The sequence below is a fragment of the Nerophis ophidion genome, linkage group LG18 (assembly GCF_033978795.1).
Source record: "Nerophis ophidion isolate RoL-2023_Sa linkage group LG18, RoL_Noph_v1.0, whole genome shotgun sequence".
Taxonomy (NCBI): domain Eukaryota; kingdom Metazoa; phylum Chordata; class Actinopteri; order Syngnathiformes; family Syngnathidae; genus Nerophis; species Nerophis ophidion.
Genome location: NC_084628.1, coordinates 22,171,814 through 22,187,502, shown reverse-complemented (window position 1 = coordinate 22,187,502; position 15,689 = coordinate 22,171,814). Strand labels below are relative to the sequence as shown.

At 41.6% G+C, this 15,689-nt stretch overlaps 1 protein-coding gene across 2 annotated transcripts in view; it reads left to right on the top strand.

Annotated features, from left to right (window-relative positions):
- The window catches only part of caln1 (calneuron 1), a 73,031-nt gene that overhangs the window by 3,886 nt on the left and 53,456 nt on the right, over window positions 1–15,689 (top strand). The window contains exon 1 of one of the 2 annotated variants that reach the window (XM_061877636.1): window positions 4,152–4,360. The exons of the other annotated variant lie outside the window; for it this stretch is intronic. Within the exon in view, the coding sequence (XP_061733620.1) occupies window positions 4,224–4,360 (137 nt within the window). The 5' untranslated portion in view covers window positions 4,152–4,223. Of the gene's footprint in view, window positions 1–4,151; window positions 4,361–15,689 lie in introns of those variants that run through there. 2 annotated transcript variants of the gene reach the window in all.

Sequence of the window (15,689 nt, the reverse complement as noted above, 5' to 3'; positions counted from 1 at the left end):
GTCATTCAATGTTGGTTTCCGGCCATGCCGCTTATGTGGAGTGATTTCTCCAGATTCTCTGAACCTTTTGATGATATTATGGACCGTAGATGTTGAAATCCCTAAATGTCTTGCAATTGCACTTTGAGAAACGTTGTTCTTAAACTGTTTGACTATTTGCTCACGCAGTTGTGGACAAAAGGGAGTACCTCGCCCCATCCTTTCTTGTGAAAGACTGAGCCTTTTTTGGGAAGCTGTTTTTATACTCAATCATGGCACCCACCTGTTCCCAATTAGCCTGTTCACCTGTGGGATGTTCCAAATAAGTGTTTGAATAGCATTCCTCAACTTTATCAGTATTTATTGCCACTTTTCACGACTTCTTTGTCACGTGTTGCTGGCATCAAATTGAAAAGTTAATGATTATTTGCAAAAAAAAAAAAGTTTATTAGTTTGAACATTAAATATGTTGTCTTTGTAGCATATTCAACTGAATATGGGTTGAAAATGATTTGCAAATCATTTTAATCCGTTTATATTTACATCTAACACAATTCCCCAACTCATATGGAAACGGGGTTTGTGTATATATATATATATATATATATATATATATATATATCCATCCATCCATCCATTTTCTACCGCTTATTCCCTTTCGGGGTCGCGGGGGGCGCTGGCGCCTATCTCATATATATATATATATATATATATATATATATATATATATTCACACACACACACACACACACACACACACACACACACACACACACACACACACACACACACACAAAAACACACACACAGTATATATATTTATATGCGCCCCGCGACCCGAAAGGGGAATAAGCGGTACAAAATGGATGGATATATATATATATACACACACACACACACACATATACCCACTTATATTCGTATCATATTTGTATAATAGATATAAAATTAATGATGAAAATAAATGGATGGATGGAGTATGTGAAAGTTTAACTCCTTGTTTACTTCAGTGACAACTTCCTTAAAGTTTTGTAATCAATCAAAAATATCAAGCAGCTAAAATGTGCCAAACATGGAAACATGGATAAGTGTGGAAAGAGTATTCGGCATTTTCCCCCATCATGCATTGCAGGGGATTTAAATGGGTGTTATTTTGAATTATGTGATGTGCTTGGACATGTTTCTGTATAGCATCCTCAAAGTTCAGTGAGCAGGTTGTGTTCTGTGTCACCATGTGTCTAGACTTTTGTGTTGGTTTATCTGTGCCATGAGTGGGAAAGGTTGTTTAGATTGGGTCACAAAGATGCTGTACTGTGTGCAGTATACTTCAAAGTGCAGTTCATGAGTATTAACCTGACTTACTCAATATGGCCACAAGATGGTGACAAAGTTGCAGCAATTAAGTTAAAGGCACCCCGCTGGCCGAATCCATTATTACTATTTTATTTGTTTTTTGACATTTTTTGACACATAGTTAACACAAATACAGTACAATGCAAAACAAATCAAATGTTTTTTTCCCCCCACCGTCCCCAAAAAGTCAAATAAATACAGGCCAATATTGATATGAAGCCACTAGTCTTTTCCCGATACCAATATTTTGGTACCGAAACCAAAATTATATCGATACTTTTGTAAAAAAAAAGGGGACCACAAAAAACTTCATTATTGGCTTTATTTTAATAAAAAATCTTGGGGTACATTAAACATATGTTTCTTATTGCAATTTTGTCCTTAAATAAATTGTGAACATACTAGACAACTTGTCTTTTAGTAGTAAGTAAGCAAACAACGGCTCCTAATGTAGCTGCTGACATATGCAGTTGTCAGGTTCGTCCTTAACAGCTTGGTTATGTTTTAGTTTTTTCCTTTGCATTTGTCTTTGTTTCCTCTGTGTGTGTAGTATTTCCTGTCAGCACTCTTATTGTGTCTGTTTCCTGTGTTTCTCCCTGAGCGCCTTTTCCCCTCAGCTGTGGCTGATTGGCACCTGGCCACACCTGGTGTCAATCAGCCCGCTCTTATTTTAACCTGCCTTCCCATCCAGTCAGTGCTGGATTCTTGTCGTTGCTACCTGTCATTTCGGGTCAATGCAGCGTTGCGGTAAGCTACATTTGTGGTTTGTAGCTTACTGTCATTTGTTCCCTGCTTCCAAGTTTGTTTGCCTCGTGCACGCTTTTTGTTTGTACCCTTTTGGTTTTGTTGTTTTAATATTTAACGATTAAATCATGTTTACATGCAAAATGCCTGCCCTCTTCTCTGCATATTGGGGTTCGTCACAAACTAACTCTGATAGAAGTAACATATTGTGTCATTTATCATTCAATTATTTTGTCAAAATTATTAAAGACAAGTGGTAGAAAATGAATGATTAATCTCCTTGTTCATTTACTGTTAATATCTGCTTACTTTCTATTTTAACATGTTCTATTTACAATTCTGTTAAAATGTAATAATCACGTATTCTTCTGTTTGATACTTTACATTAGTTTCGGATGATACCAGAAATTTAGGTATCGATCCGATGCCAAGTAGTTACAGGATCATACATTGGTCATATTTAAAGTCATCCTGTGTCCAAGGACATATTTCCTGAGTTTATAAACATAATCATTTAAAAAAAACAAAAGATGTTGTGATGCCAAGAAATAGCAACGTAATCATAGTTGTATTGACTAAAAATGCTCCTGTACTTTGTATCATTACAGTGGATGTCCGTTGTAGAGCCACCCATGGCGTTTGTTTACATTTTGACGCCGATGAGCTACGGTGTGTAGTGAAGCATGTTTAGCTATTCCTCGTCCTGCAGGGATAATACTTGGAAGAAACTTACTTTATTTGTCGCCATGGAAGCGAGGATTAGACATTTAGAAGTACATTTGTAGCTAAAACACTGACGACTACGGCTCGACTTTAGCTGCTAGCTAGTTATCCATGTCCGGTAGGCGTTTTAGTGTTACAGCTTTACCTTTATCGTTAGTTTTTTCGGCAAAATACGTCGGTTCTCCCTTTTCTGTCTACACACTGTGTCTGCTTGTAAGTACTCCGTGTGTGTGCGCTGCCAAACATGCTTGTCTGCTCGTAAACCAGCAATGACCCGACGTGAAGACGGGGGGTGACCGGTACGTTTCAGAGGCGGTATATTACCGAATATGATTCATTAGTGTCGCGGTACGAAACTAATGCCGGTTTACCATACAACCCTAGAAGCTAGAGATGCGCGGATAGGCAATTATATCATCCGCAACCGCATCACCAAAGTCGTCATCCACCCGCCGTCCACCCAAACCAACATTTTATCAGAACCGCAACCGCCCGCCACCCGCCCGTTGAAATACGTCAGAGGTCGGCCACCTTTACCACTCAAAGAGCTATTTAAACCCGTTTCACAGAGTAAAGAAGACAATGGGAGCCGCTAACGTTCTCGCGAATATCTAATGGTGTTCATCCTGATGACAAGAATAAGGGCGTGCTGTGAAGCCATTGCCTTTAACACCTTCAACAACATGATTGTTAGTCCAGCAACATGTAGTATGCAGCTTCCGAAATCCCACGGACAAGATTGAAAGGCATACTGGGTGACACAGAGTACACTGATGGTTGGGATATAAATTTTTTTTAACACTCTTACTAATATGCGCCACGCTGTGAAGCCACACCAAACAAGAATGACAAACACATTTCGGGAGAACATCCTCACAGTAACACAACATAAACGCAACACAACAAATACCAAGAATCCTTTGCATCCGTGTCAAATCCTGAATATATTTTACACCCCCGCCTCCCCAACCCCGCCCACCTTACCGACGCATAATTCAACCACGTAGACAGATTTATTATTAAACTTGCAATGTCTCGCGGGCAAAAATTAACACGCCGGTGGGCTGCAGTTGGCCCTGCCGACCATAGCTTGGACACCCCTCCTCCATACCTCCAATGTCCCCTCTCCATTGTCTCTATCTGCAAGGTCTGTCTCTTTTTGCACCCTTTGGGTCCGTCTCGGATGTCTCTTGTTGTGTTTGGAGTCTTCCAGCTGCTGGTTGTTGCTCCCTCCATTCATGTGGAGGAATGTTTGCTGGAGGGGAGGGGGAGGGGGGGGGGGAGCGGGTGACGAGGATGAGGATGCAGTGTACCTGCTGCTGGGGTGCTCAAATATTAACGCCTAGGAGGGAAGCAGCGATGATGTTGAGGCGGGAGCTCCGACTCGGAGCAGACGTGCGGAGGCTGAGCTGCGACTTATTCTGATGGAGGAGGCGGAGGGGGTGGCGGCTGAGCCCCAGCCACCGGTGGCACCGGCGGCACCGGCGGAGACGAACGGGGACCTGCCCGGGGCGGCTTACCCGAGGGAGGATGTCCTCCCGCAGTGTCCGACCGAGCCGGGGTAAGAAGGACGCTGTCTTGGAGCTTCATGGGTCAGCCTCAGGTTTAGGGTCCGTCACCTTGTCTCTCCTTGAAACATTGAACGCACCGCATTGTTGTCCTCGCGTCTTTGCTGCAGCGACCAGAGGACAAGTTGGACTTGGTGTCCGGTGAGGTGTCTCTGGTCCACGTCAAAGTGAGGCGAGGTCACAGTGGACTCCTGCTGGATCAAGTGATGCTTGAAGGAGACCATGATGATTCTGATCTACATTCAAATACCTTGCTGGCTAATAAGTGTGAAATATATCTTTACAGCAATTTACTGTAACTGCTCAGCTGTTATTTCACAGTCATTTGGGGCGGTGTGGGTCAGATGGTAGAGCGGTCGTGCCAGCAACTGGTTACAATCGAGCTTCCGCCACCTTTGTCACGGCCGTTGGTGTCCTTGGGCAAGGCACTTTACCCATCTTTCTCCTGATGGGATGGATGTAAAGCAGCGTTTATTAACCATCTGTTTCTCAGCTGTACTCACTTGTAATACACTTTTCCAACACTGGTGGCAGTACACTGCAAATGAATTGCCTCTTGCCAAAATTTAACATTTCCCTTGTTTAAAGTTGTATTTACTTATCTATTGTCATTGATTAATTTAGCCTGAATAAGCACATTTTGTTTATTCTTCTTTAAAACCATCGGGTTGAGTTTTTTCTTGCACAGATGTGGGATTTGAGCCGAGGATGTCGTTGTGGCTTGTGCAGCCCTTTGAGACATTAGTGATTAAGGGCTGTATAAATAAACTTTGATTGATTGATTGAAAAATGTTAGCATTGAGGAAATTACTATTCAGGTGAGGTATTTTGTTTTTTTCCGCCGACATATAACATCTTGTTGAAGGGATGCTGGATTTGGTTTTCAAAATCAAATATGTATTTTTATCTTGATTGTATCGCTAATTTTTAGATTTACAGAACCAAATTCAGGATATCTTATCACGTCAAAAATAACTACTTCCACTGACAAATAACTTTTTAGTATTTTTTCCTCCCTAAAATCTAGTCTGTTTAGCTTATATCTTTCTCAAGCACAAAAATGATGACTAAAGTGGTGAAGCTGTATTTTAATTTTCCGTTTGATTTTATTGACAGTTTATTTAAGAAACATATTCAATATTAATTTATTTCAATACAACATAATTGTAAGTAAAAAATAAAAAAAATATATTATTATTTTTTTAATTGTGGAATAGTGGAAAAGTTGGGCCCCGAGGTCAAAAGGTTAGGAACCCTTTATGTAAAACACTTTGGGTATCATGCAGGTATTTTTTTTAACGAAAAAGTTACAACTACATGCTGTAACTTCGTAAATGTATTTTTCATAATTAATTACTCTCATTTAACAGCATACTGCCGCTTACTGCACAAGCGTACTAGATAGTCTACTGCAGTGTTCCTTAACTATAGGGCTGGGGTCCATTGTTGGGCTGTGAGCGCCCCCTAAAGGGTCGCCAAAAAGTATATGTTTCTCAGCTGTGGTCCGTATGGGCCGCAGCGGTACTCGGTTGTAATACACTTTTCCACCACTTGTGGCAGTGCACTGCAAATGAATTGCCAATTGCCAAAAGTTTAAATTTCCTTTGTTTTAAGACCTATTTACTTATCTCTAGTCATTGACTCTACATCATAATCTTATTTTTAGCATGAATAACCATATTTTGTTTATTCTACTTTAAAAATGTTAACATTTAGAAAATTACTATTCAAGTAAGATATTTAGTTCCCCCCCCCACACACATTTAAAATCTTGTTTAATCAAGCAATCAATCAATCAATGTTTATTTATATAGCCCTAAATCACAAGTGTCTCAAGGGGCTGCACAAACCACAACGACATCCACGGTAAAATCCACATAAGGGCAAAGAAAAACTCACCCCAGTGGGACGTCGGTGACAGCGACAATGATGACTATGGGAAACCTTGGAGAGGACCGCTGGGTACCGAAAGCAATGGATGTCGAGCGGGTCGAACATGATATTGTGAAAGTCCAATCCATAGTGGATCCAATATAACCGTGAGAGTCCAGTCCAAAGTGGATCCAATATAGTACCGAGAGTCCCGTCCAAAGTGGAGCCAGCAGGAGACCATCCCAAGCGGAGGCGGATCAGCAGCGCAGAGATGTCACCAACAAATACACAGGCGAGCGGTCTATCCTGGGTCCCGACTCTGGACAGCCAGTACTTCATCCATGGCCACCGGACCTGTTTCCTCCCGCCCCCTCTACAAGGGAGAGGGGGACAGAGGAGAAAAAGAAAAGAAACGGCAGATCAACTGGTCTAAAAAGGGGGTCTATTTAAAGGCTAGAGTATACAAATGAGTTTTAAGATGAGACTTAAATGCTTCTACTGAGGTAGCATCTCGAACTGTTACCGGGAGGGCATTCCAGAGTACTGGAGCCTGAATGGAAAACGCTCTATAGCCCGCAGAGTTTGTTTGGGCTCTGGGAATCACTAATAAGCCAGAGTCCTTTGAACACAGATTTCTTGCCGGGACATATGGTACAATACAATCGGCAAGATAGGCTGGAGCTAGACCATGTAGTATTTTATACGTAAGTAGTAAAACCTTAAAATCACATCTTAAGTGCACAGGAAGCCAGTGCAGGTGAGCCAGTACAGGCGTAATATGGTCAAACTTTCTTGTTCTTGTCAAAAGTCTAGCAGCCGCATTTTGTACCAACTGTAATCTTTTAATGCTAGACATGGGGAGACCCGAAAATAATACGTTACAGTAATCGAGACGAGACGTAACAAACGTATGGATAATGATCTCAGCGTCGTTAGTGGACAAAATGGAGCGAATTTTAGCGATATTACGGGGATGAAAGAAGGCCGTTTTAGTAACGCTTTTAATGTGTGACTCAAACGAGAGAGTTGGGTCGAAGATAATACCCAGATTCTTTACAGAGTTGCCTTGTTTAATTGTTTGGTTGTCAAATGTTAAAGTTGTATTATTAAATAGATGTCGGTGTCTAGCAGGACCGATAATCAGCATTTCCGTTTTCTTTGGCATTAAGTTGCAAAAAGTTAGCGGACATCCATTGTTTAATTTCATTAAGACACGCCTCCAGCTGACTACAATCCGGCGTGTTGGTCAGCTTTAGGGGCATGTAGAGTTGGGTGTCATCAGCATAGCAGTGAAAGCTAACACCGTATTTGCGTATGATGTCACCCAGCGGCAGCATGTAGATGCTGAAGAGTGCAGGGCCAAGGACCGAACCCTGGGGAACTCCACATGTTACCTTAACGTAGTCCGAGGTCACATTGTTATGGGAGACACACTGCATCCTGTCAGTAAGATAAGAGTTAAACCAAGACAGGGCTAAGTCTGACATACCAATTCGTGTTTTGATACGCTCTAATAAAATATTATGATCGACGGTATCGAAAGCAGCGCTAAGATCGAGGAGCAGCAACATAGATGACGCATCAGAATCCATAGTTAGCAATAGATCATTAGTCATTTTTGCGAGGGCTGTCTCCGTAGAGTGATTTGCCCTGAAACCGGATTGAAAGGTTTGACATAGATTGTTAGACGCTAAGTGTTAATTTAACTGCTCTGCAACAATTTTTTCGAGGATTTTCAAAATAAAAGGAAGTTTACCATGAGGTCAGGATCGAAGTTAGGTCTTTTAAGGAGAGGATGAATACCGCTTTTTTGTATGCTTGGGGAACAGTGCGAGAGGAAAGTGATAAGTTTATAATATTTAGCACTGATGGATCAAATAATACAAAGAGCTCCTTGATAAGTTTCCCAGGAAGTGGGTCGAGTAAATATGTTGTTTGTTTTATTCCATTTACACGTTGTAACAATTCTTCTAATGTTATTTAATCAAAAAGAGAGAAACTATTTTGGAGGGCAGTTTATGATGTTGAAACTCATAAACTTTACTTTTTTTTTGTAAATAATAATCAACTTAGAATTTCATGGCTGCAACACGTGCCAAATTAGTTGGGAAAGGGCATGTTCACCACTGTGTTACATCACATTTTCCTTTAACAACACTCAATAAACGTTTGGGAACTGAGGAAACTAATTGATGAAGCTTTGAAAGTGGAATTCTTTCCCATTCTTGTTTTATGTAGAGCTTCAGTCGTTCAACAGTCTGGGGTCTCCACTGTCGTATTTTACGCTTCATAATGCGCCACACATTTTCGATGGGAGACAGGTCTGGACTGCAGGCGGGCCAGGAAAGTACCCGCACTCTTTTTTTACGAAGCCACGCTGTTGTAACACTTGTTTTGCAGAAATAAGCAGGGGCGTCCATGATAACGTTGCTTGGATGACAACATATGTTGCTCCAAAACCTGTATGGACCTTTCAGCATTAATGGTGCCTTCACAGATGTGTAAGTTACCCATGCCTTGGGCACTAATACACCATCACAGATGATGACTTATGAACTTTGCGCCTATAACACTCCGAATGGTTATTTTCATCTTTTTTCTGGAGGACACCACGTCCTCTGTTTCCAAATATAATTTGAAATGTGGACTCATCAGACCACGGAACACCTTTCCACTTTGCATCAGTCCATCTTAGGTGAGCTCGGGCCCAGCCAAGCCGGCGGCGTTTCAGGATATTGTTGATACATGAGTTTGGCTTTGCATAGTACAGTTTTAACTTGCACTTACAGATGTGGCGACCAACTGTAGTTACTGACAGTGGTTTTATGCCTTGTGGTTGTATCCTTTACACACTGATGTCGGTTTTTGATGCAGTACCGCCTGAGGGATCAAAAGTCTGTAATATTATCGTTTACGTGCAGTGATTTCTCCAGATTCTCTGAACTTTCTGATGATTTTACGGACCGTAGATGGTAAAATCCCTAAATTCCTTGTAATAGCTCGTTGAGAAATGTTTTTTCTAAAGCTGTTTGACAATTTGCTTACAAAGTCAAAGTTAATGTACCAATGATTGTCACACACACTCTTGGTGTGGCGAAATTATTCTCTGCATTTGACCCATAACCCTTGATCACCCCCTGGGAGGTGAGGGGAGCAGCGGTGCCGCGCCCAGGAATCATTTTTGTTGATTTAACCCCCAATTCCAGGCCTTGATGCTGAGTGCCAAGCAGGGAGGTAATGGGTCCCATTTGTTTTATAGTCTTTGGTATGACTCGGCCGGGGTTTGAACTCCCAACCTACCGATCTCAGGGCGGACACTCTAACCACTAGGCCACAAAGTGGTGACCCTCACCCCATCCTTGTTTGTGAATTACTTAGCAATTCATGTAAGCTGCTTTTATACCCAATCATGGCACCCAACTCTTCCCAAATAGCCTGCACACCTGTGGGATGTTCCATATAAGTGTTTGTTGAGCATTCCTCAACTTTATCAGTATTTATTGCCACTTTTCCCAACTTCTTTGTCACGTGTTGCTGGCATCAAATTCTAAAGTTAATGATTATTTGCCAAAAATAAAAAGGTTTATCAGTTTGAACATCAAATACCGTATTTCCTTGAATTGCAGCCAGGGCGCTAATTAATTTAAAACATCTTCTCACTACGGGACTTACCAAAGGTATGCAGTAAAAATTTGAGTGTGATGGAAGCTTGGACTTTAAATCCTACTGAATAGCTCTTAATCTTCTTCCCTTTATGCGATTTCAAATTACCGGTATTGAAATCAGCCTCCTCCATTTTGAAAATGATGACAGGGGAAGTGTCACTCGTGACGTCACGAGTGTGACCTGGTGGTAATACTAAGCATGCGCTAATTATTTTGGGAAGCGAGTTTGACCCGGCAGTAATTCAAGGCAGGCGCATACTATATGCCCTGCGGCAATTCAAAGAAGTACGGTATGTTGTCTTTGTAGCATATTCAACTGAATATGGGTTGAAAACTGATTTGCAAATCATTGTATTACATTTATATTTACATCTAACACAATTTCCCAACTCATATGGAAACAGGGTTTGTATTTATTTTAGCACCGCGTAATTGTATGTAAATGTAGTTTACATACAATTTTTATGAGTCCCTTCTTTTGCAGTGTATTTTGATTTATAATCAGCCTGGCCTAAGCCTTGATAACAATCTTTGTGATATGAAAAACCTTATCCTGCTAAACTGTAAGTAGGTTAGATATAATCATATAATCAAGAGTAAGATGACAAATTCCATGTTAATAGTTTTGTGTTGGAAAGGTCAAATAACCCTGGTCTACGGCACCCCTTAAAAGACAAATCATTTTGAATTTACAGTTTTTTGTTGTGATAATACAGAGGCTTATGATTACAGTAATTTACCTTGAATTAACAGTTAATATAAAGTAGTTGTGCAGTCATTTCAAACATCTTATAAAACCATAAAATAACATATATGTGTATACAGTCGTGATCAAAAGTTTACATACACTTGTAAAAAACATAACGTCTTGGCTGTCTTGAGTTTCCAATAATTTTTACAACTCTTATTTTTTTGTGATTGAGTGATTGGAGCACATACTTGTTGGTCAAAAAACATTCATGAAGTTTGGTTCTTTTATGAATTAATTATGGGTCTACTGAAAATGTGACCAAATCTGCTGGGTCAAAAGTATACGAACAGCAATGTTAATATTTGGTTACATGTCCCTTGGCAAGTTTCAATGCAATAAGGCGCTTTTGGTAGCCATCCACAAGCTTCTGACAAGCTTCTGGTTGAATTTTTGACCACTCCTCTTGACAACATTGGTGCAGGTCAGCTACATTTGTTGGTTTTCTGACATGGACATCTTTCTTCAGCATTGTCCACACGTTTAAGTCAAGACATTGGGACGACCGTTCGAAAACCTTAATTCTAGCGTGATTTAGCCATTCCTTTACCACGTTTGACGTCTGTTTAAGGTCATTGTCCTGTTGGAACACCCAACTGCACCCAAGACCCAACCTCCGGGCCGATGATTTTAGGTTGTCCTGAAGATTTTGGAGGTAATCCTCCTTTTTCACTGTACCATTTAAAGCACCAGTTCCACTGGCAGCAAAACAGGCCCAGAGCTTAATACTACCACCACTATGCTTGATGGTAGGGTGGTGTTCCTATAATCAAAGGCCTCACTTTTTCTCCTCCTAAAATATTGCTGTGTATTGTGGCCAAACAGCTCAATTTTTGTTTTATCTGACCACAGAACTTTCCTCCAGAAGGTCTTATATTTGTCCATGTGATGTCAGATGAAACACAAATTGAGCTGTTTGGCCACAATACCCAGCAATATGTTTGTAGGAGAAAAGGTGAAGCCTTTAATCCCAGGAACACCATTCCTACCATCAAGCATACTGTCTTTTGACACTTCTTTTCACTCCCGTCCTTGCATGCTACACCGCTAAAAAAAAGATTACGGAGAAAAGACGCTGTCAAAGGTGAGACACGTAAATAAGACCATCCGCCCACAAAACGTTGCATTCGGAAGCGACTATCAGTAAGCAACTTGAAGATGATATGTAAATCATATTACATGCAACATTTTGACCAAACAACCACCATGACATGTTATATAGACCACAAGGAAGGGTTTTCAATTTAGAAAAAAAAAAAAAAAAAAAAAAAAAAAAATATATATATATATATATATATATATATATATATATATATATATCTATATATATATAGGAATACTTCGAAGACCTCCTCAATCCCACCAACACGTCTTCCTATGAGGAAGCGGTGCCTGGGGGATCTGTAGTGGACTCTCCTATTTCTGGGGGTGAGGTCGCTGAGGTAGTTAAAAAGCTCCTCGGTGGCAAGGCCCCAGGGGTGGATGAGGTCTGCCCGGAGTTCCTTAAGGCTCTGGATGCTGTGGGGCTGTCTTGGTTGACAAGACTCTGCAGCATCGCGTGGACATCGGGGGCGGTACCTCTGGATTGGCAGACCGGGGTGGTGGTTCCTCTCTTTAAGAAGGGGGACCGGAGGGTGTGTTCCAACTATCGTGGGATCACACTCCTCAGCCTTCCCGGTAAGGTTTATTCAGGTGTACTGGAACCTCGGATTCAGGAGGAACAGTGTGGTTTTCGTCCTGGTCGTGGAACTGTGGACCAGCTCTATACTCTCCGCAGGGTTCTTGAGGGTGCATGGGAGTTTGCCCAACCAGTTTACATGTGCTTTGTGGACTTGGAGAAGGCATTCGACTGTGTCCCTCGGGAAGTCCTGTGGGGAGTGCTCAGAGAGTATATGGTATTGGACTGTCTTATTGTGGCGGTCCGCTCCCTGTACGATCAGTGCCAGAGCTTGGTCAGCATTGCCGGCAGTAAGTCGAACACATTTCCAGTGAGGGTTGGACTCCGCCAAGGCTGTCCTTTGTCACAGATTCTGTTGATAACTTTTATGGACAGAATTTCTAGGCGCAGTCAAGGCGTTGAGGGGTTCCGGTTTGGTGACCGCAGGATTAGGTCTCTGCTTTTTGCAGATGATGTGGTCCTGATGGCTTCATCTGACCGGGATCTTCAGCTCTCACTGGATCGGTTTGCAGCCGAGTGTGAAACAACCGGAATGAGAATCAGCACCTCCAAGTCCGAGTCCATGGTTCTCGCCCGGGAAAGGGTGGAATGCCATCTCTGGGTTGGGGAGGAGACCCTGCCCCAAGTGGAGGAGTTCAAGTACCTAGGAGTCTTGTTCACGAGTGGGGGAAGAGTGGATTGTGAGATCGACAGGCGGATCGGTACGGCGTCTTCAGTAATGCGGACGTTGTACCGATCCGTTGTGGTGAAGAAGGAGCTGAGCCGGAAGGCAAAGCTCTCAATTTACCGGTCGATCTATGTTCCCATCCTCACCTATGGTCATGAGCTTTGGGTCATGACTGAAAGGATAAGATCACGGGTACAAACGGCCGAAATGAGTTTCCTGCGCCGTGTGGCGGGGCTCTCCCTTAGAGATAGGGTGAGAAGCTTTGCCATCCGGGAGGAACTCAAAGTAAAGCCGCTGCTCCTCCACATCGAGAGGAGCCAGATGAGGTGGTTCGGGCATCTGGTCAGGATGCCACCCGAACGCCTCCCTAGGGAGGTGTTTAGGGCACGTCCAACCGGTAGGAGGCCACGGGGAAGACCCAGGACACGTTGGGAAGACTATGTCTCCCGTCTGGCCTGAGAACGCCTCGGGATCCCCCGGGAAGAGCTAGACGAAGTGGCTGGGGAGAAGGAAGTCTGGGTTTCCCTGCTTAGGCTGTTGCCCCCGCGACCCGACCTCGGATAAGCGGAAGAAGATGGATGGATGGATGGATGGATGGATATATATATATATATATATATAGATAGATAGATAGATAGATAGATATAGATATATATGTATATATATATATATACATATATATATATATATATATGACTCCTTTAATTCGTCCTATAATCAGGTGCACCCTATATATGAAAAAGATCAAAAATAGACCATGCATCGGGAGTGCGCCTTATAATCCCGTGCGCCCTATGGTCCGGAAAATACGATAGTGTAAACGAAAAAAATATATAATGAATGAAAACACATATAAAAAACGAAAAAGAAAAAAAAATCTGCTTCTACTATATGGTAGTATATACAAGGTATCTTTGGGAACGTAACCACAGTGTTAAACAAGAGAACACTTAATAATTAATTTATTAATAATTAATGATTCGAATAAATTTTTTGTGCACCTTTATAAATAAGCATTTTCAAACGTTAAAATGACTGAATGAAGTAAAAATATCAATACTACAGTCATATTGGCCACGAGAGGAGACTAAACTCATCAGAGCGTGCTGTTCAGTACTATGGCAAGGCAAGGAAAACCAACTTTATTTTTTATAGCACATTCGCAACAATTTTTTAAATTGAACCAAAGTGCTTTATAGGTTGAAAAGCATAGAGCAAGAAAAACTAAACAAAAACAAACAAAGAACATAAACAATGAATGAGCTAAACTAGATAGTGCAAAAGCAATACTGTAAAAGGAGTCGAATAAAAGGTAAAAAAAAAAAAATACCGATTGGTTCAGCATCAGGCAGCATCAGTGTATTGAATGAAACAGGGGTAAAGTTGACTAAAGGGTGTTTTTTTCATCTCTAGAGGGCTCTCATAATGTTGAAAAAGGTATTTAGCAGATCGTAAACTGTTTTTTAATGCTCTCGCTATCAAAACATTTGATGTACAAACCCCGTTTCCATTTGAGTTGGGAAATTGTGTTACGTAGATGTAAATACAAACGGAATACAATGACTTGCAAATTATTTTCAATCCATATTCAGTTGAATATGCTACAAAGACAACATATTTGATGTTCAAACTGATAAACATTTTTTTGTTTGCAAATAATCATTAACTCTAGAATTTGATGCGAGCAACGAATGACAAAGAAAATACTGATAAAGTTGAGGAATGCTCATCAAACACTTATTTGGAACATCCCACAGGTGTGCAGGCTAATTGGGAACAGGTGGGTGCCATGATTGGGTATGAAAGCATCTTTCATGAAATGCTAAGTAATTCACAAAGAAGGATGGGGTGAGGGTCACCACTTTGTAAGCAAATTGTCGAACAGTTTTAGAACATTTCTCAACGAGGTATTGCAAGGAATTTACCATCTACGGTCCGTAAAATCATCAAAAGGTTCAGAGAATCTGGAGAAATCACTGTACTTAAGCGATGATATTACGGACCTTTGAACCCTCAGGTGGTACTACATCAAAAACCTGTAAGTGCAAGTTAAAACTACTATGCCACGCAAAACCCATTTATCAGCAATACCCAGAAACACCGCCGGCTTTGCTGGGCCGGAGATCATCTATGATGGACTGATGCCAAGTGGAAAAGTGTTCTGTGGTCTGAAGAGTCCACATTTCAAATTATATTTGGAAACTGTGCGTGCTGCCGAACATGCTTGTCTGCTCGATTTCATGACGTGTCATGCCCGTAAAAAAATGGGGGCAGTACTTTTTAGAGGCGGTATAGTACCGAATATGATTTATTAGTATCGCGGTATTATACTAGTAACCCTAGAATAGAATGAATGATAAAAAAGCCCACATAAGTACGTCCGTCAATCTGTGACATCACAAATGGCCCAGTGTTGAAAACTCAAGTACTTTGTGACATCGTTTCATGCGAGCATCCAACGTTGTAACAACCATTTACAGGCCAGGGAAAAAAACAAAACTCTTCATAGGTCCCCTTTGATGCTGGAGGAGGTCCAAAGTGTGGCTCCTCGGGTCTCCAAGGAGACGTTGATTGCCGCTCTTGCACAACCTTTGATCAAAGAGACACAATGGCGTCAGCGTTCATTTCGCTAGGCGATTATTCTGTGGCAGTTGCGGCGGGAACAAGGCAAACAATGTTTGGCTGTGTAGCC